Raw genomic sequence first — 20114 nt, 5'->3', positions numbered from 1 at the left:
TTAGAACCTGTAATTGTCTGTCTTCTGTCACTAACAGGCTTAAGACCCCCTAAAAAGGGTCTAAAATTGCCAGTGAACAGAAGTATAGAATGTTGCTCAGAAAGAAAACTACAAACTTTACGACAATGAAAGTTAATTATAAAAGTATTATATTATCCATGCGATACCATCTGTCATACTTAAAAGTAACAGATTTCCGCTGGTGTGTACGTCTCAAAACAGAGAAAATGAAATTTTTAGACTGCGACCTCAATCAGGTGTGATATACAAAGGTAGCCTATTTCCCCCCTAAAAAGCCACAATTATAAGGATTTGATTTGTCACACTGACCATGTTGTATCCACTTCCCGTCTGCCCGATACTCATGTACAGCATGATCTTTCACTTTTAATAGCATGAAAGTGGGTCATTAACTCTCCTTCTTCCTCTACATTAATTCTCAAACGTTTAGTTTACACAAGTTCACATGACTAATGGCAGATAGCTTGTTTGCAAAGGTTAGTTCCTTCCTCATTCCATCACTGGCTGAATGGCATTTTCAATTTTGCTCTCAAGCTGGGAATGTTGGTTGCACGTCTTTCAAACACAATGCTTACAGTGGCTTCTTCTTTCTGGACGGCCTCTTTTGCATCATAATGTTTTTTTCAAGGAATTTTCCAAGTTCTGCTGGCTGGAATAATTAGAAAAAAAAAAAAAAGGAAGTTGGAATAAGGAAAGGAGGAAATCAAAGGCAATGGAAAGCAGATCTGTTAAGTATCAATGTTGTTTAAAAAAGAGCCCGACCTTTAAATCAGCTATGCCAATATTAACGTCCAGTATTAGCCATTTCATTGATTTATCGGTATTGGCATGTATGTCGGCCAATATATCGATTATGGATTTTCAAAGGAATAGTTTCACATTAGCTTAGCTTAGCATAAAGACTGGAATCAGGGGGAAATGAAATCAACCTACACTAGCACCCTTAAAGCCAACTGTTATGTGTTGGAAACCTGTCTTGGCCAGGCCAGTGAGGCCTTAAGTTTCCCCTGGTTGCCTGTTGACCACTAGTAATATTTCCAGCATAACTCTTCCCATAAAACCACAACTTTTAGCCTTTTAACATTTTGTTTTGTGTAAGAATTTTACAAACAAGATTTAACATGTTAATTAGTGAGCGATAGAGTTTAGGCTTATCTTTATACCTTTAGACAGAGAAAGGCTTCGTGATTCCAGTATTTATGCTAAGCTAAGCTATCCGGCTGCTGACTACAGTCTAATTTACTGAACAGACATGAGTGGTGTAGATCTCCTCATCTAACTCCCAGCAAAAAAGCGAATAACTATTTCCCATAATGTAAAACTATTCCTTTTAATTCTAAAATATTGATATCAGCCTAAAAAAATCCAGTACTAGGCTCTAGTTAGAAAAATAGTCTTTGTAACTTCTGATCTGTGGTTTGAACCTGCCCACAATATTGATAGGAATTATAGCCTAAACTACAATATGATGCTTGATATGATTATTAGGCATAAACTGACATTGAAAGACTGCAAGAGAATGTAAATCTGCACTTTTATTGCAACATACTGCAATAATTTGTTCCACCCCTACATCAAAAACATGAAACTATTCAAGGCAAATAATTAGACAGACAACAAGAAATAGAAACAATGATCAATTTTAATTAAAAACATTCTATTTTTAATTATAATTTGCAAATGTGTTTCTGATATTCCATTCCTTTTGCCACGTGTGGTTGTGTCTTGATCATATATGAACACGCACACCCACACGTTTTTTTTTATGATTGCTCCGATTGTTCTGTGAAGCAGAGTGAAATAAAGCATCTAATCCAGCAGCAGCTTGGTGACACATCCTCATGCCCTGTAACTGCAACCTCTTGACAAGAAGGACACATCCGTTTTTCTAACCTCTTTACAGCGATAGCATACTGACTTATTCCCCAAGTGAGGAAGTGTTCTTTATTTGATTCACATATAATTAAGAATAACGGTCATGATTGTTAAACTATCTTTATTCCTTTCTTCCTGAACAGTCCGTGTTGAATTGTATTGTGATGAAAATGTATGTATAAATGTATGTATAACCCTGTATCCTTATAAACAGAATTCTCCTGACCAAGCTTTGCCAGAGAGCAGGACTTGAATGGAAACATTCGAACATCAGTGTTGCTAAGAAAACCCTTACACCATCTGACAGTTATCTTTTTGTTGTTTGGTTTCCATAGGAACAGTTAAAAAGACTTCAAAAAAGGTCAAAATTTCAACGTGTAAAACCATAAGGAAGAGTTTTTTCTCATTTAAAGAGTCCTTTTGTTCTGGGAGACAGCCAACCTCTGTCCAAAAACAAAGAGAGGAGAAGAGAAAAAATCTAAAGAGAAGAGTCAGAATCAACTTCACTCTCTCTTTCTCCTTTGTTATCCTCCCTCTCCTCCAGCCCACCGGTATGCCCACCTCCAGGCTGCCTGGTTGGGTTAATTCTCCACCGGTGTAGGCTCTTGCGGCAGTGCTGCCACTGGCCCAGAGGCTTCTGGTGTGTGTCCTGGTGTTGACGCCGGCTCAGGCTGTGGCGGCTGGCTGAGGATAACCTGCACTACATAGTCCCTGGAGATGTTGAGTTGGTCCAAGCGCAGCCTGTCTGTCAGTGGCCGACCTGAGAAAAACCAGCGTTGGGTTGCGGCAGGCACACCCTCTTGACTATGTAGACGGCGCTTCATCATGCCCACTGTGTCTGTGGAACGGACCGCCAGCCGGAGGTCGCGACCCGTGGAGAGCCGGAGCCGAAGCTGGCACTCCCCCCCTGAGCCGGCGTCGCTGGCGCTGCCTGTGGACGGGTCTGCGGCCCCCGAGTCTGGATCGGAACCATCAGGCTCGTCAGAGCGCTCTTCAATCATGTTGACAGGAGGAGAGAGGCAGTAGACTGGCAGCTGGTATCGATTCCCCAATTCATCATAACATTCAGTCAGAGCTCCTGGAAGAATGGAAGAATAGAAAAATGTGTCAACACTTTTATATAAATGAAAGTAGTGGCAGGAGTGCGTCTGGTATCCCTTAACCACCGGTGCTCATGGAAGAGAATGCAACTCACAAAAAGGAAGAAGAATTATGACCAAAAAAGGTCATAAAAAATAAATTCCAGGCACTCAAGGTTGGTTACAAAAAGTGATAAAATAATAAATAGGGCAAGACATTAAAAATACACCAACGCGTGTCGGCTTGAGCCTTCCTCAGGGTGTAGTGTACCAACCTTGAGTGCCTGGACTTGATTTTTTAATGAGTTTTTGGTCATAATTCTTCTTCCTTTTTGTGACTTATATAAATGCTGAAGGATTTCCTCATTTTTTTCAACTTAGGTTTGTTTTAACAGTTTTGACCATCGTTCATTTAGTTACAATAACATTATAACCTTTTGCCTACGTGAGGATTTACGTCAAGTCTATTTTAACCCATTAATGTAAAACCACACATTTCAAAGTAAGAAGTGAAGTTACTTCAGATTTTAACTTGCTGTAATGATCTATTGTACTTACCACAGTTCTATGCACACTTTCTATTTGTGGTGTGTGAAATTATAGGAATCACGTATACATACTAGAAGCTATAAACCATCATCTGCAGCAGGTTACAGCTTACTGTAACCCACATACCAATGCTAACAAACTATGTGCATGCATAGTTATATTTAGAACACTAGGTAAATGTTTAACTGGAAAGTTAATAACGAAAGTGAACATTTCAGGTAAACCCTCAACTTTTCGCTGACTTTTTCACTTTCAAATGAATGGTCTGGATAAGTCCTGCTTTTAGGTGCCTTGCTTTGCCTGAGCTTTTTGGCACATTTATGTTGCATTTTAATCAGTGTTCTTTTGTATATTTTCATTATTGTGTTCATAAACTGAAGGTCAAACACTCACATCATTTTTCCATCTAACAAAGCCAAAACCTGACCTCAAATTCACATTTCGCTGTAGTAAGATGAATGAGAGTTAGATTCAACAGAAACCAAAGACTAAAGAAAGATAAGTGAAAGCAGGAGAAAAGGGTAATGCATCTGTTGGAGTACTCTAAAATACATGATGTCACCGTTGACCAACTGTGATTCAGACACAGAGTAAAGAGCTGGCGGAGAGAGGGGGAAATAAGATGCAGCGAAGAGTTGCATTCAGAGTGCATTCCACATACAGAAAGAGTGGTATTCACAGGGGGGGACCCCAAGGGTCATCAAGGGGATTTCATGTCTCCGCAGTACAATAGTGTGTCACCACTTTTCACAAGTCACAGTCATTTTATTGTGGTAATGGGTGTTTTGATTGCAAAGTTTGCTTGTCTTAGTTGTTTTACCCTTAAAGTCCCAGTGAAACGGAAGTTGGAGCGTGTTCAGCTTCTGTAGTGAAACAGAATATTTGATCTGCTGAAAATCAAATCCTTCCCATTTTGATTGGACCGCTAAAAAGTGGGCGGGCTTACAGTTCAATGAAGTACGGAGCTACCATGGGGAGCTACTGAGGACTGTTGGCAATGGCTCCACACTTCCCTCACCCGAGGAGGATGAAAGATGAAAGGGAAACTTTGCTGATTTTCAAAACGGTTCTGTCACTGCAGTGCCGGCAGTACATGCAGATGAACGCGCCTGACCTCCTTCCATGCCGCCTTGTCACCAGCACAGTTTACCTGCATGCAACGTGTAGCATGCCTGTGCTGCAATAACACAGCCGGTAAAAATTGCTAAAGTTTCCCCAACAGCCTGTGACTGGTATTGTTTTCACCTTGCGAGTTGGTCTGTGTGTTAGCTAGCTAATGAGTCTGCAGTATGGATGTAGCTCTGTGCTGTTGCAGATTGGTTGACAGGTGAATGTCATAACATTTTGGTGGAAATTGGTTATTACCTGCCTACGTAAGCACACGTGCCTTTTTTTGTTTTACAGGAAGAAAACTTTATTGTATTTTGCCAATTCTTCCTCATCGTTTTGTCTTTTCAATGGTTTTGGGGTCTCAAAATTAGAACCAAAAAATCTAAGACCAGGGTGAAAACTTTCCCTACAAAAGCAAGACGTCATCTCAAAAGTGCTTTTTGTAAATGTTTAAAAAAGGTCACTGCACTGCTCGTGTTATTTTATGACTTAAATTGAGGCACAAGCCACTTAAGAGAGACAATGAGTTTTTCTTTAAGGGAGACTGAGATGAATCATCAGAAGCCCACAGGATGTTGTTCTCTGCGCTCTATGAAGACTGCTGTGGTCAAGGTGACGACAATAAGCCAATGCTACGCCTCAGGACATGGTCTATCAGTGAATGTGAGAGAGAGAGAGAGAGAGTAAGAGGCAGAAAAAGAGAGCGCTTCACTTAATTTGTTTCTAAAACTGAAATGTGTAGTAATGTGGATAATAACAATAACATCCGTCCTGCCTTCCTTATTGTGAAAAAAAAAACCTTGTAGGCAAACTCTTTCCGCTTATGCAACCAAATCATTTTGTGACCTAATTAGTAAGCATGTTTTTAAGGTATTAAAGATTTCCGCTCGTCAGTAACATAACTGTAATGAAATATCAACATGTGCAAATAAATCCAAGGATTCACCAGCTTCTAATGAGATGTCTGTCTGGCTTTAGATATTTAAGCACACCTAACTCCATTCAGGTGTGTCATTTGTTCTTTAGACCATGTTTCATAACAAATGTGTTTAAGTTCTATTGAAATCACATTTAGTCATCGTTTTTATGTAGTCAAAAATTATTATTTTTTTTAACATGTATTGTTAGTAGGGCTGTCAAAATAACGCGTTCATTTCGATTAATTAATCTGAGAACAAATAACGCGCTAAAAAAAAATAACGCAGATTAATCCAGTCCATATTGACGTTTGACCCGGAGCCATTCTACCCACCACTGGACTGTAAAATGAAGGAGGGAGACGAGAATGTTCTGCCTGGATTATTAATTGGAACATTTACTTGTAGCGGTTCAGGCACCGTTAATTATGTATGCGATGTATGTAATTAATTAGATTACATTTTTTAATCGATTGACAGCCCTAATTGTTTTTCATTATTAAAAAGTTGGACTTTAAAAAGGTGTCCTGCCACACAAAACCGTTTTTTACTTGTATTTTTTGAAATGTGTTAGGTCCATATGTGTTTGTGTTATGTCGTGAATGTGAAAATGAACTGCTACCTCCTCTGTCAGCTCTAGCCACTGAAAAGAAATAAGCGCCGAAATCAGGCCAATTACAAAACCTGGTCAGCCTGACATCATGTTGCCTGAGCTCATTACTATTCATGAGCTCGCCCAGTTGCGCTGGGTAAAGGATGCTGATAGCCAGGCTCTCATTGGCTAGCTGTTAGCCAATCAGAGTCAAGCAGCTTAGCTCGTTAAATATTAATGAGAACTGGCACAAATTGAGCTAAGTCTTCCTGCAGGCTTTCTATACTATTTTTTCAACAAAAAATGTTAAAGAGTCCATGGTAGAACTTCAAACATTACCACAAAGTAATGAAATACGTGTGGCAGGGCACCTTTAAATTCATTTCATGCAACAGTGAGATAGCAGCAGAGACAGCTAAATATATGGAAGCGTTCATCACAGCCAATGTCACAAAAGGCTAATACAAGATAACTGTTACACATGGTTCAGTGACATTCTATAAATATGATATGGATATGAATCTCTGTCTGTATATCTCACTTGCTTTTTTCTACTACACTTGGCTCCACCTTAAGTGTTTATCCTTCAGCTGCAGAATGCTAATGGATCCCAGATGGTGCTAATGCCTTTGGTTGCAGGATTTCATTAAACAACAAGAGGTTAGATTGAAAAACATGCTTTGTTGCTGCAGTGCTGTTTTGCATGCCCCCCCAAATAGTAGCTAGCTTGACTGGTTATCAGGGGTGAGAATCACCAGAGGCCTCACGATACAATATTATCACGATACTTATGTAACGATACGATTTAATTGTGATTTTTCCAACTTCAAATTTTTCCCAATTTCAAATTATGTCCCCAAAAGGAAACTTCGTCAACATCTGTTTTATCTAAAAAGAGAAATGTCTGTCTGTTCATCTCACTTTAATTTTAATACTGCAAAATGGGATTGTCAAGCAGACAAACTGACCAACACATATATAATAATAGATCGATACTTGGCGTCTGTGTATCAATACAGTATTGCCACGGAAAATATCACGATACTATGCTGTATTGATTTTACCCCCACCCTTACTGGTTATGGCTGAAAACAAAAGGGATATAATGATGTGAATCAGTGAACATGACATTTTCATTTGTTGCGGGCTGGATGAAATTCAGCAAGTTGACCAACAGCTGATGCAAATGGATCCCATTTTCTGCTTCACAGAGTCACTTTTGAAGTTGGTCTCCAATCTAATTATATGCAATGAAAAAGGAGCCCATTAACTAATGCATCTCCAATGAGTGAAAAGTCTCCATTATGAATGCAGTGGTAGTTTTAAGAAACCTTAAATACTCAGTTCCATTTCCTGAATGGCAACAACAAAGTCTGCCCTGTATGTTTTAGTACGGTAATGGAGGTAATTTAAGCTTTTAAAAGAATATGGAGGATCACTTACTGCTTCTAAAAAGCCGATGTTTAGCCAACAAGTACAACAACATTTTTCACCATGCTAGCAGCATGACAATGTTAGTTGATCGGCCCAGACAGAAATATCAGCAACTATTGAATAGATTGTCATGAAACTTTATTTACAGACCTTCACGGTCCCCAGAGGATGAATCCTACTGACTTTGGTGGTAGCCCGACGTTTCCTGCCACCACGAGTACACCACGTGTTGTTTTGAGTGAAATGTCTCAATTATTGAATGGACTGCTATGGAATTTGGAAACTGCGTACATTCATGTACTCCTCAGGATGAACTTTTGCGATACCCCAACTCTTTTTCCAGCACCACCATCAAGTCAAAATTATGATTTGTCCAATACTTTGGGTTATAAAACAACTACCATTCCCATCAGTAGCTGTATTTTGAATTTAGTGCTAACTAGCAAAAGAGAGCATGCTAATGCACTAAACTAAGATGATGAACATGGTAAACATTACACCTGCTTAACATCAGCATGTTAACCTTGTCATGATGAGTGTGTTTGTTAGCATGCTGACAATATCTATTAGCTCAAAGCACCGCTGTGCTGAAGTACCCAAATGGAATTGGAATGGTGAAAGCAAAAAAAAAAAAAAGGGCAATAGAAAGGCATACATTTGTGAGTAATACAAAATATTTAAGTGATCCGACTGCTCTTTGTACTGGAGTGCTGGATTAGTACAATAGTGACTTCAGGCCTGGGGAATTTACAGCTGCAGCCCAGCGGGATCTGATCTGACCTGGCCGAACTAATAAAGTGAATGGAGCCGGACAAGACACTGACTATGTTTACATGCACGTAGAGTCTGTCTGTTGGTAACTGCTATACACCAATCGTATTCAGGTAGAGCTGACCTTGAGTTTTAGTGTCACTGCTGGCCTATTAACAGAATAATTCTGTCCACCTCAGGTTCCCTGCAGGAGTTCACCTAGCCCCTCAGAAATCAACATGTTTTTATCAGAGCAAGCCAGTCATCTCAGCCTGTTTTAACATAATAATGGTTATTATTCAATTAACTTATATTTACTTTCACTGATACGTAAAAAAAACACTTCTAGACTCTTTTATGAAAGTCTGGAAAGACAGGTTAAACCGAGAATGCCACCAACGGGACAAAATGCATCACCACCCAAAACTCACCACGACAACATTTTAACAAAAAAAAGTAACCTTTCCTTTCCCCAGTTGAGGTAATATGACTCTGAGGTGAATAAGGAAACGATATATATGTAGAGATGCACCGATAGACCGGCCGGTGACCGGAATTGGCCGGTTTATACGTGCTCGGCCATGACCGGCGACCGGCAGGTCAGTCTGACATATGCCGATTTCATGCCGGTCAACGCTACAATTAACTGACAACATAAGTTATACGAGTTACAGTTCTCAAGGACGCACGCAGTTGGATATTGGATGTGAAAAGAAGGAAATGGTTCTAACATTGCACTTTAGATGTGTGTGAATTTCCCACACCAGGAGTCATTTATATAGTTCTATTTTATAGTGATCCATTATCTGTTCAAAAAATGTTCTATGTTCTGTGCAAAATGTTCTATTAAAGAAGAGACAGAAAATAAATATTTGTGTGTGCTGTAAAGAGGTTAGAAAAAATGAAATCGGAATCGGCTAAAATCGGTATCGGCTGGCCTAACTCAAAGAAAATCGGAGTCGGCCTAGAAAGTTGTAATCGGTGCATCTCTAATAGAATGACGCACATCCACAAATAGAGCATAAATAAAGCATGCACAAGCAGCTGATAATTACCGGGTGGAGTTGTTGGGCTTCCTGAATCTGAGCCAATTTTATTGATTTGTTCTCTGGGAATACTCTCCAGTAAGTTTGATCTTCACACTAAGGCGAGTGATTACTTGATTTAATCCTACTTTCAGAAGACACAGCCCTTTTCATTTATTATTATTCCTCATACAGTATATACCTCACAATAGCTTACGTCTAAACTCTACAATGCGGTTATTGAGATAAACAGAGGTTCAGCATCTTTTACTCCATTTACGAAACTGCAGGCTGAAAGCTGTAAATGATTGTAGTTGCTTGGAATCAGGTCCATATTCATTAAACAATCAATTATTGTGCACAGAAGCCACTCACCCAAACAGAAATGAATAGTCATGTGTGGCAAAGCTTACTTCCTGTTCATGAAACTACAGAGGAAGATACTTAATGGGGAAGCTTTACTACATCCTTTAGTTTCTAATTTCGAACTCTGTTTATGTAACCTATTACTGTCTGGTCGCAGGAATATATGACATGGCCAGCTTTTATTTATTTTTTATTGTGGTCTTGAAGGGCCCGAGATGCATTAGCCTTCATTCACATTGCCTGCGTCGGCCGTCAGGCAGTGCAGCGAAAACGCAGGTCTTGCCTTTTGTTTTGAATGGGGGTAGTACGTTTAGGCTGCGGCGGAGGGGAACATAGGGGGTAGCCGGGGGAAAAACACAGCGGTGGAAAGTTGCGACAGACTTTTGAAGAAACGCAACCCAACGTCACGCTGCGGTGACGAATCATGTAACTAGCGATCAGACTTCAGTCGGTTGGTTTTGAGGCGATGTGAGAGTCCCGTATAGTAAACAGGGAACACCACGGCCTTTATTGCTGCCACAAGAAAGTTTTAAAGTTTGTGTAACAGCTGAATGTTTGCCAAACAACAAAGCACAGTCACTTCGTCTCTTTTCTTTCTTTCTTTCTTTCTTTCTTTCTTTCTTTCTTTCTTTCTATATTGAACAAAAAATAACAATAAATTAAAATATAACAACACAATAAGTGCGTAGCAACACACCAAAAGGAAAAACAATATCTATAAAGTATTACAAACAATATGTTCAATCTTTCCGAAAAGGAGCGGGACGAAGCTTGTTATTTTTTCCATCCCTCATTCAACTTTAAATAGTTCCTGTATCATATATTTTATATTATATATTCGTAGCAAGATAACAAATATACATAAAATATATATCATTTTCAACACCTTTTCTTTCTCTGTGTGGCCAGAAACGTTGAGATCTGACAGAAAACCGTAATTGTGATATATAAAGGCTACTTGTGCTACATTGGGGGGTTATAATACAACCACCTCAGGCCACTACGGTTTTTTCCTGGCACCCCCCTGCAACCCCCACCACTGCAGCCTAAACCCACTACCCCCATTCAAAATGAATGGAAAGGCTTGCGTTTTCTCCGGACCGCTGAAGTCTATGTGAACGCAGGCTTAGCTTGGGATGGATGTTTTTGCTTCCATTTTTTGAGCTAAACAAATACGATGTCTGTTTTGAAACTATCCACTAAAATCAGTCATAAAATAAATTTGAAGCAAGAAATTGTCTGTTCAGTTGCAGCATCATGTTTAATTTTCTAGATCTAGATGAATATTGGCAGGTGGAAAGAAAGCAAGTCACCCTCAGTGTGTGCCATCATTTGTATGACAAAGAAAAGCATTAAGTCCTGACTTTTTAGGATCCAGCAAATGCATTTTTGCTTAACTAAATGACTAAAACAATTATTCGATAATCAAAATACATGTAATAATTCATTTTCTGTTGATTGACATATCGATTAATCGGCTTAACGCTGCAGCTCTACATCAACAGCACATGGAAAAATCAAGGAGTTTTTAGTATGCTTACTGACTGTTTTGTGTATACTTACTTTCGTCACTTTTTTACAGTGTTACACATTCTCTAACCTGCTTAAAATTGCTGTCGCTTGTCTTAGTTTCAGGCCCTTGGTTGGTCTCTCTTAAAATGGATTCTTGTCTCTTCCTGTATTTTATTTAACTTTGAATCGAACAATTCCAAATCTTAAAATTTCATAAAAGTTCATACAATAAAAACTAACTGCAGAATACAGTAAAGCCTCATACTTTTAAGAAATCCTCTACAGCTGGGTTCCTGAGGTTTAGTTTCTCTAGAGAACTTGGGAAGAGACAGTTGAAATTCTTGAGTTGATAATCATCAACTGCAATGTCCTATATAAACTCCCCCAGAGGTATTTCATGGAGAGAAAAACAAACACTATCTGCTACATCTACCACTGTGGAAATATGTGTTACCGTGCGGCAGTGTGATGCTGGCCCCGTCAAGGATGGCCTGAGCCAGCAGGTGGTCATTGCTCTCAAATGCGCTGGCCGCAGCCCGCAGCGCATCCCAGATCTCCTTCCGGCCCTCAAATGCTGGCGCTGTATCCCAGAACTCATCTCTCTTGCTGCGCAGCTGGCCTTCAGTCATCGGGTAGTCACTTTTCCATTTAGGCCGCTCTCTCTTCAGGGGCTGGTTACGCCCTAGAGCCACTGGGAGGGAGGACGAGAGAGAGAGGAGTGGAGATGAAGGAGAGAAACCATAAAGGAAAGATATACAGAGTATCAGTGTGAGGGTGGGATAAATGAAAGGATGTGAATAAAGACAGAAAATGGGGATAGACAGAGGAACCAACAGAGAGGGGGTTGAGAAGGAGAAGGGATAACCAAGATAAGGAAATAAAAAAAAGAGAAAATAGGGATGTGAGAAAGGAAGATGACAGTCAGAGAGAGAGAAAGAGAGAGAGAGAGCGAGAGAGCAAGCAAGAGAGAAGGTGGGGGAATACACAGAGGATGAAAATGAGAAGTATGGATGAAGAGTAAAGAAGAAACGGAATAAGAAGAGTTAAGATTTATGTCAAACAAAGCATCAGTCTTTTAAGATTGCTCAAGAACACACCCAAGCTCAGATGACAGATTGAACATGAGCCTACACCATCACATAATATATACATGGAACACACACTCAGACTGAGCATAACTGAAACTAGATGTGTTGTGTTACTAAACTCAGTTACAAGGTTAGGGTTATACTGTAGCATCTAACAGTGCTCCATCTGCAGCAGAATAGCTGATGAATAACAACACCTAGGCTAGATCAACACCGAAGGGGACGACAGGTACAGGACTGTGTGTGTGTGTATGTGTGTGTGTGTGTGTGTGTAACACAGAGACAGAGGAGAGGATGACGGATCAAGGTATTCAGTTACACCTGCTGCTGGTACACATGTACTCTGATGATCACATGGGAAAGTCTGATAACACCAACCTTCAACTGGCTGTTTGTAATAAATAATGCCGCGTTCTATTTACCTCGCAACTCGGTTTTAACGAGGTCAAAGTCGTAAACACGCCCCCTGATCTCGGATTTACAAGCTCGGAACTCGTACAACCTCGCAGTAGCCCGAGTTCAAAATCCAACATGGCTGCCCCCTGTATCAACAGTTGTGAAAAGCTGTAGTAACAAAGTTATAAGCACTTCTGTCTAATTTGTGTCACTAAATCAGTCGTTCACACAGGCATGCTCAATTTCTATCTGCAGACATGTTGTTACGCTGTTTGCATGCACAAAAAACGGCGTAATGCGTTATCAACTGGATTTAGCTAACAATAGATAACCGGGCTAGAGCTAATGAAAACAATGAAAATCCGACTTTTAAATAGAACGCATTCAATTCGGGTATGACGTCATTCCCAGCTCCGGCTTCCGAGTTCCGAGGTAAATAGAACGCGGCATAAGCTCTAACTGACAGACTGTTTACACAACTTTTCCCCTCTTTGGTTATAATTCACCTGTATCCAAGATTTACAGACTGTGGAAGGAGTATTCTCTTTTTAACATGACCAGATTATGGTACTTAATTGAGGGATGGAGGGTAGATGAGGTCCTTGGTTGATAAAATAAGATCAAACTTTAGTTGCGCCTGTGGGTGAAATTTAGATGTTGCAGCAATAAACTGGAACAGATAACACATAAACATCACACATGGTTATGTAAAACATGTACTTAGAAACGGAAACAGAGTATGTACATTAAAAAAAGGTTCTGTATGCAGTTTATGAATAGCTATCTTCCAGAAATGCATGCTTGAATTCACGTTTGTGTATCACCAACTTGACTGCTTGTCCGTTTGTTCAAACCTCTGCCAATAGCCTACTTTCCAGCTCATCCGTCTGCTCATCATTTACTATTTTACGTCTAAACACTAGCCTACTAGGCCTGTTACAATTATTACACAATCTTCTAATGACAATTATTTTATGTAATCGCTGTTTCTGTGTTTAATCGCAATTAATTGTTAACATTATCTAAGGTCCTAAGGGGTATGACTGTTGATGGTAATTGTTGGAAGTTGTGATTTTGTTTGGATATGCCAAATTGCAATTATATAAAGTGATTATTGGTGTTTTGTTTTTTATTGATGAAGATAAATGTTCTATTGTTAATGTTATGTTCATTTAAAGGGGCGCTATGCAGTTTTGGTCATTTATCTTACTTTTTGCTCACAGGTTTCTCTATAGAGCTCCCCCTAACGCTTCAGAATAGATATAGATGTTTTTATACTAAAATATAATTTTGCTTGAACTAAACCTAGTAATGACACCTACTTTGGTAAAAAACAGATACATTTACATGTCTCCTCATCAAGCAAGGTGTCAAGTAACAGCTGCTCCTCTGCATCTGTTTTAACACTGCATGGATTCTTGTTACTATACACACTCCACAGATAAAAGGGATCTCTGAAACCTGTTCATGTGACAGAAATGCCCAGGAAGTCTGGGAGATAGTCACACAAGTCAAGACGGATGTAGTGGCAAAAAGGAAGACATTAAGGAAACCAGGCTATATCTCTGCATCACTAAGTGCCCCCCCCCAAGCTCCATCTCCCAAATCTGTGATTAAAATAACTCACTGGCCAGTGGTGGAACCCCTCATAAGACCAAACAAGCAGAGAACTATCCAGTATAAAGTTTTCTATAGCACCTCAGCTTAATAAAAATCTATTGCGGTTAAGATTCATACAATCTAAACGCAGCATCACCGGTTCAATTCAAGCCAGGGACGCTTTTGCATGTCATAGCCATATTTTTCCGCCGTACACTGTCAATGTCTCTTCTGTAAACTACCTAATGAATGATGCCAGTTTTTGAACCAGCGTACTTCAATAGATTGAATGCACTTTTTGATGGTTTTTAACCAATCATCCAAGTTATAGCATCAGCAGAGAAGACCTACTGATAAATAGTGTACCCTAAAATATTTTTTTAGTTAGGGTATATCATGCCCCATAACCTTAGGTAGGCTATTGCACTCACTACTGTTTATTGCTCAATAACAATAAACCTAATCCGGTGCAGTCTGCTACTTCTCTGGTCTGCTCATGAACAGCATTGTGCTTGCTCTCCGGCCTAGTTCACCAAATAACCGCACATTACAGCACATTTCCTTTATCATGAAGCTGGAGCACCCTTTAAGTTTTGACACCTCCTCTTCTCTTCGCCCCAACACTTTCCAGCACTAAACATGCCACAAATCCTAGCTAATACAAAACAGTCAATAAAATACAAAAGCCTAACATTAAAGCATGAAGCATAGCATTAACATAACAGTCAGGACATCATTAAAATCAGATTGTATCACTCCCTTGCATGCCATTGCCATCTGTGACCCATATTTGTTATGCAGAAAAGCTAGCAAGCTAACTGAGCTACATTTTAGCCGGCTAGCTCAGTCAAAAACCAAAGAACAAAGGAAGGCAGCGTCGCACAGTAAATAAGTAAATAAGTGAATAAGTAAAATGCGTTATTTATCGCTTTAAGCCCCGCTTTGTGGAGGGGGAGACCCAGGAGGACCGAACATGTCTGTCTCCGGCTCTGTCTGGCTCGGGTATTAAGGAATGGAAGCAGACCTCCAGCCAGGACAACATACAAAAAGCCTACAGGAAGCCCCCCTAAAAGAAGCCAAGCTTGTATGCCCTAAATAAAAGACGTTGATAAGAACTGTAAATTACCTCCTGTGCCGTCCGAGTTCTCGTTTAAGCTGCCCGAGGAGTCGTGGTGGCTCCCGACACAGCCACCCATGGATGTTTCGGCAGAGCAGCCCGGGCTAGGTAGCTCACCCCCCGGCCCACAGCTAGAGCTAGAGCTACATCTACTAGCCCCCCCCCCCCCCCCCTCCCCTCTCTCTCTTGCGTTTCTCTCTCCCCCCTCCCCTTTCCTTCTTTATTTCCTTTCCTCCTTCGCGTCGTTTTCTCCTGTCCTCCCTCCCTTCTTCCTCTCAGTATTGGCGGGGCGCAGCAGGCATCCTCTTCTTCATCTGTGGGGAAGGCGGAGAAAAAAGATAGAGAGATGCTCACATCATTACAAGGTGACCGAGAGAGGATTGAAGGAGAGGGGGAGGAGGAAGAGAAGAGAGAGAACAAAGGAGAAGTGGTATTAGAAGCCGCCTAGGCCCAAATTGAATACTTGACTTGCACATATATAGGCTACCACTGCTAAGCACTTGCACATGAATGCATGTAGGCTATGTGCATGTATGTATGTATGTATGTATGTATGTATGTATGTATGTATGTATGCATGCATGTATGTATGTGTGCATTAGTATAAATGTATGTGAGTTGGGGTAGGAGACAAGGCATTGGCCAGCATAAGATTCTTACGGTATGATAACCTTCAGGATTTCACGGTATTTAAAATGTATTCTTTTTTGAAATGTCTGGGTTAAAAAACCCAACTTTTTTCCATTGAACACAATGTATTTTATTAACACACTGCACACTGGCAAGGAAAGGGATTTCTAAACTGCACTTTCTGTCCTTGACCACTCATAAAAACAGCTCATATCTTAGGAATGGTATGACAGAAAGGTTTAGTGGTTTTGAAACCGTGACTTTTTCAAACCACGGTATACCTTGACCTAGTAGGAGGTCAGGGTGGATGGCTGGGTCAAACAAACACGTGACTTTCACCTAGGAGACACGTTTGTTGAACTTTTGTGACTTTTTCAAGTTGACTACTTAACTTGCGTTCGTAATTTAATTTACGTAACAAAAGTACTTATTTTAACTCAAACAAAACCAAAATGAATGGGAGCAAGTTTTAATCCTTGTAAGAAATGTTGGATAGAATAGGATAGAATAGGACAGAATCCATGGATCAACTTAAATGACACTTCTTATATTATTCATTAGAGGGAACTTTTGTGGACAGGACCAAACTTTCTTCCAGTCAATATTACTTATTAAATTTCACCAAACCAATCTGCTTTACACTTCCTGCCCTCCATCTGAATCATGCGTCACTGGAATCACATGACTGCAAAAGACGTAGCAAATCCTGGTCCCAATCTTCTATCCCACGCACATACTGTACATACCGTATACTTATTTATGTATACTTATTTATGTATGTATGCGCAATTCATGTATGCATGTGTGTGCGAGTACTTGGTAGCTTTATATATGTTAAGTCAATGTGAAGTCTATTCAATTTTGGCCTACTGTAAAAAAAAGAAAAAAAAAAAAGAAAAAAGGATGGCGTCTTCTTTGGGGCAGCAAATGTTCCTTTAGACTCTGTTGATGATAATGTCTTTTGACACATGCTGTGATATTTGTGTTCAGAGAAGCTGCTCACTGTCCTGAAGAAGACACATCAAATATCCTTGTAGGCTCTTCGTGAATGTCAAGGAAGCCTCCTGCTGTTACTGTTGGTCTCATGGTAACCAGTAGGCAATGTCATCTATTCAAATCTATTCTTTTTTCTCTCTTGGATAGTAGGGAGTAGAGACCCCAAAACAGTAGTTTTGGGGTTTTTACATGCACTTTAAATGTGATGCATAGTGTAGGTAGATCAAATTTCACAACACAGAGTGAATGAAAAAGTGTTAATGTTCTATTCTCTCTCTCATGCATAGTAGGGTTTTAGTGGTTAGATTATGTAGGTTGTTGATTCACAATTTATATCGTTTTTGCAGATCAAAATCTGATTTTACAATGCAGTTACCCATTTTATTCTATTTTAGTCTGTCTTGCAGATGTTTTTTTTTATTATACCATGAGTCTTTTTTAGGTTTTAGGTTTTAACATAATTGGTTGCATAGGTTGACAACACAGCACAGTGAAATTAAAGTATTTTTGTATTCTATTCTCTCCCTTTCACTTTTATTCTGTTCTGTTCCACAATTTTACATTGCGTTAATCTTCTCTTCTCTTCTCTTCTTTTCTCTGTCATAGTAATTCTACTCACTCTATTTCTGCATCTAAACCTACTGTAAAAATAAGATCCAAATACTGCAATGTTACACCAGATCGACACACTTCTGCCTGGTCACTATCTTTAGGACTGACATAGAGACTTGAGTGTAATTTGACACACTGGCACTGACACATGCACATTCACACACACAATCACTCATGTGTTTACACATACACACACAATAGCAACGGGATAGCGAGGGTTATTTTACAACAAAGCTGTCTGGAATTACAATTATTTCCCATCGCTAGGAACCGAAATAATACATGTTTATGCAGCAGAGAGCTTACTTGGAATCTCTCTCCTGATTGTCTGCATGACGTAATGTGATGTAACAAGTTACTGAGAATACACTTGACATGTCACTCATATTCTGTGATCAAGGTCACAGTAGGAGATTCAGCACAGTCTTTTGTGCTATTTTCTCTATGTAGACTCCAATTCAGGAGGTGTTACTGTGTGTTGCCTGAGAGAAGTGATTTAAGCTGGGACTGTTGCTCTTTTTGGGACCAAGGAGTTTAAATATAGAGATTACTGAGGCTTTATAGAATTTCAAACCCACATGGAAAAAGCAATCCTAAAAAGCTTACAAGGAATCTTGAAACTTGTAAAAAACATGTGGTTGTATGGTTCCAATTAAAGTCCCTTACTTACTGCTGTTTGTTCACTGTAGCAATGTTACAAGCTTTAGCAAGCTGTGAAAAAGAGCCCACACAAGGCAAGAATAGGCTGTTGACCAAACACATGGAAAGTGTGACAAGTTTATTTCTGTGAACTACAGTGACCTCTAGTGACTTTGTTTTATCCTACAATAGAAAGATAAGATAGAGAAAGAAAGATCAATTACAAATAGCAATAATAGCAAAATTATGTAATTGATATAACACACAAAAAGTGTAATGAAAGCATTTTGCCAGCAGAAAGAGTTTGATGGCATATAGACACTCAAGGCATACTGTAGGACAATATCTTGCATAGCAAGGCTAGGAAAACACATTTGAAGTAGTTTTAAAATGTTTGTCACAGAAACCCAGAAAACATCTGATTCATCTGTATGTGTGCATGCAACTAAATATAACAAGGCAGAAGTAAAAGGACACTTCTTCATTGATTGCATGCATTCCTGCAGATTTCCTTGTATGTTATTAACAATAATATGACCAATTTGATATGCCACATGAATCAATTAAAAATGTGGTTGGCTAATAGACTAGAAATCTAGACGCACCCTAGCAGCAGCAAATTTAATTTGCAGCCGGAGGGGGTGGGGGGTCTAGGCACTCTCCGTTGGCTTGCAAGCTGGAAAAACCAAACTCTAGTCAGGCCAGTCACATCGTGTATAGAATCAGTGGGCGGGCTTACGGCTGCTGCTGCTGGGAACAGCGGTCTTCTGGAAGACTTGGAGTTAAGCTTATCTTTGAGAAAAGAACAAAGAACGGCACTGAAGTCATTCTTAAAAAAGGAAGATGTGTTCGGAGTTTTGCCGACCGGATACGGCAACATTTTAATCTATCAACTAGCTCCGCTACCTTCTTCGTTGCTCTGCCTGGTTGTAGCGCTATCCTATTGCGTGAAGAGGGAATTTGAAAGACAACCATTTATCCCACCCCTCGGATTGAGCCCTGTCAATGGTGAGTTCCCAGACCCAACATCTTGATGTGGGTCTGGCTTGTCAGGCTAGTTGTCTAATGCAACTTTTACTTTTAAAGTGTGATCAGTCAGTTATTGATTGCCTACAAAAAGAAGCACTACAAAAGAATACATTTACAGTCTTTTGCTTGTTCATGGCTCAGTCAGTAGATGGAGCCGGAGAGTCTGAACTGCAGACTGAGGTACCAAATACTATATGTCTGAGAGAAAGAGACAAAACAGAGAGACATCTTTTATTTTAGTGTGTGATGGAGGCTAAAAGGCCGGGAGCATCCCTGTTCTAAAGATTAAGTGTAATTAAAGACCCTCAATGGTTTTCCAATGGAAGCTCTTGCAGTTTTTGAAAGTGAATAAAACACACTGCACCAGTCATAGTGCTACGGTGTAATTACATTAAGACCAATGGCCCTATCAGCACATTTTTTTCTGCCATCATTTCTGATGTTGTCCATACTGTAACAGTTCCGTGGGATATATATTATGCACCACTCACATGCATTTTAGCAAAAAACAAACATGGATATGATGCGTGATTAAAAACATGACGTGGGCTGAAAACAAGAAAGCTGAAAAATAGCCACACTGGTTGTTCACTCTGCTGTGACAGTAATTGTTCAGCTGTCTGTCTCCTATGCAGGTAAACCCTCACACACAAGGCTTTCTTTTCAGGTAAAAAAAAAAGACCATCAGACACTAACCAGCAGGCTTTGCTTTTCACAGACCTTTGAATTTAACTCTTCTTTATCAGGCATTTTTCTCTCATCTCTATCTCTGTTGCTG

The 20114-nt window shown here is 39.8% G+C and overlaps 1 protein-coding gene across 1 annotated transcript; it reads right to left on the bottom strand.

Annotated features, from left to right (window-relative positions):
- Nucleotides 1-1645: 1645 nt before the first annotated feature.
- ubtd2 (ubiquitin domain containing 2) lies at nucleotides 1646-15577 on the bottom strand. The gene is made up of 3 exons (XM_078266300.1): nucleotides 15440-15577; nucleotides 11685-11921; nucleotides 1646-2974 (listed from the first exon to the last, which is right to left on the bottom strand). The coding sequence occupies exons 1-3, from the start codon at nucleotides 15507-15509 to the stop codon at nucleotides 2478-2480; spliced, it is 804 nt and encodes a 267-aa protein (XP_078122426.1). The 5' UTR covers nucleotides 15510-15577; the 3' UTR covers nucleotides 1646-2477.
- Nucleotides 15578-20114: the final 4537 nt, after the last annotated feature.

This window comes from Sander vitreus, chromosome 13, assembly GCF_031162955.1.
Source record: "Sander vitreus isolate 19-12246 chromosome 13, sanVit1, whole genome shotgun sequence".
Classification (NCBI taxonomy): domain Eukaryota; kingdom Metazoa; phylum Chordata; class Actinopteri; order Perciformes; family Percidae; genus Sander; species Sander vitreus.
The sequence above is the reverse complement of the archived record's forward strand: the minus strand, read 5'-3'. Positions and strand labels throughout refer to the sequence as shown.

Excerpts from the sequence above, each read along its gene's own strand:
- ubtd2 (XM_078266300.1), bottom strand. The coding sequence starts at position 15,509 with ATGGGTGGCTGTGTCGGGAGCCACCACGACTCCTCGGGCAGCTTAAAC. Across the intron at positions 11,922-15,439 it reads GAACTCGGACGGCACAGGAG|TGGCTCTAGGGCGTAACCAG; the intron begins GTAATTTACAGT and ends CCTCCCTCCCAG. Across the intron at positions 2,975-11,684 it reads CAGCATCACACTGCCGCACG|GAGCTCTGACTGAATGTTAT; the intron begins GTAACACATATT and ends CCATTCTTCCAG.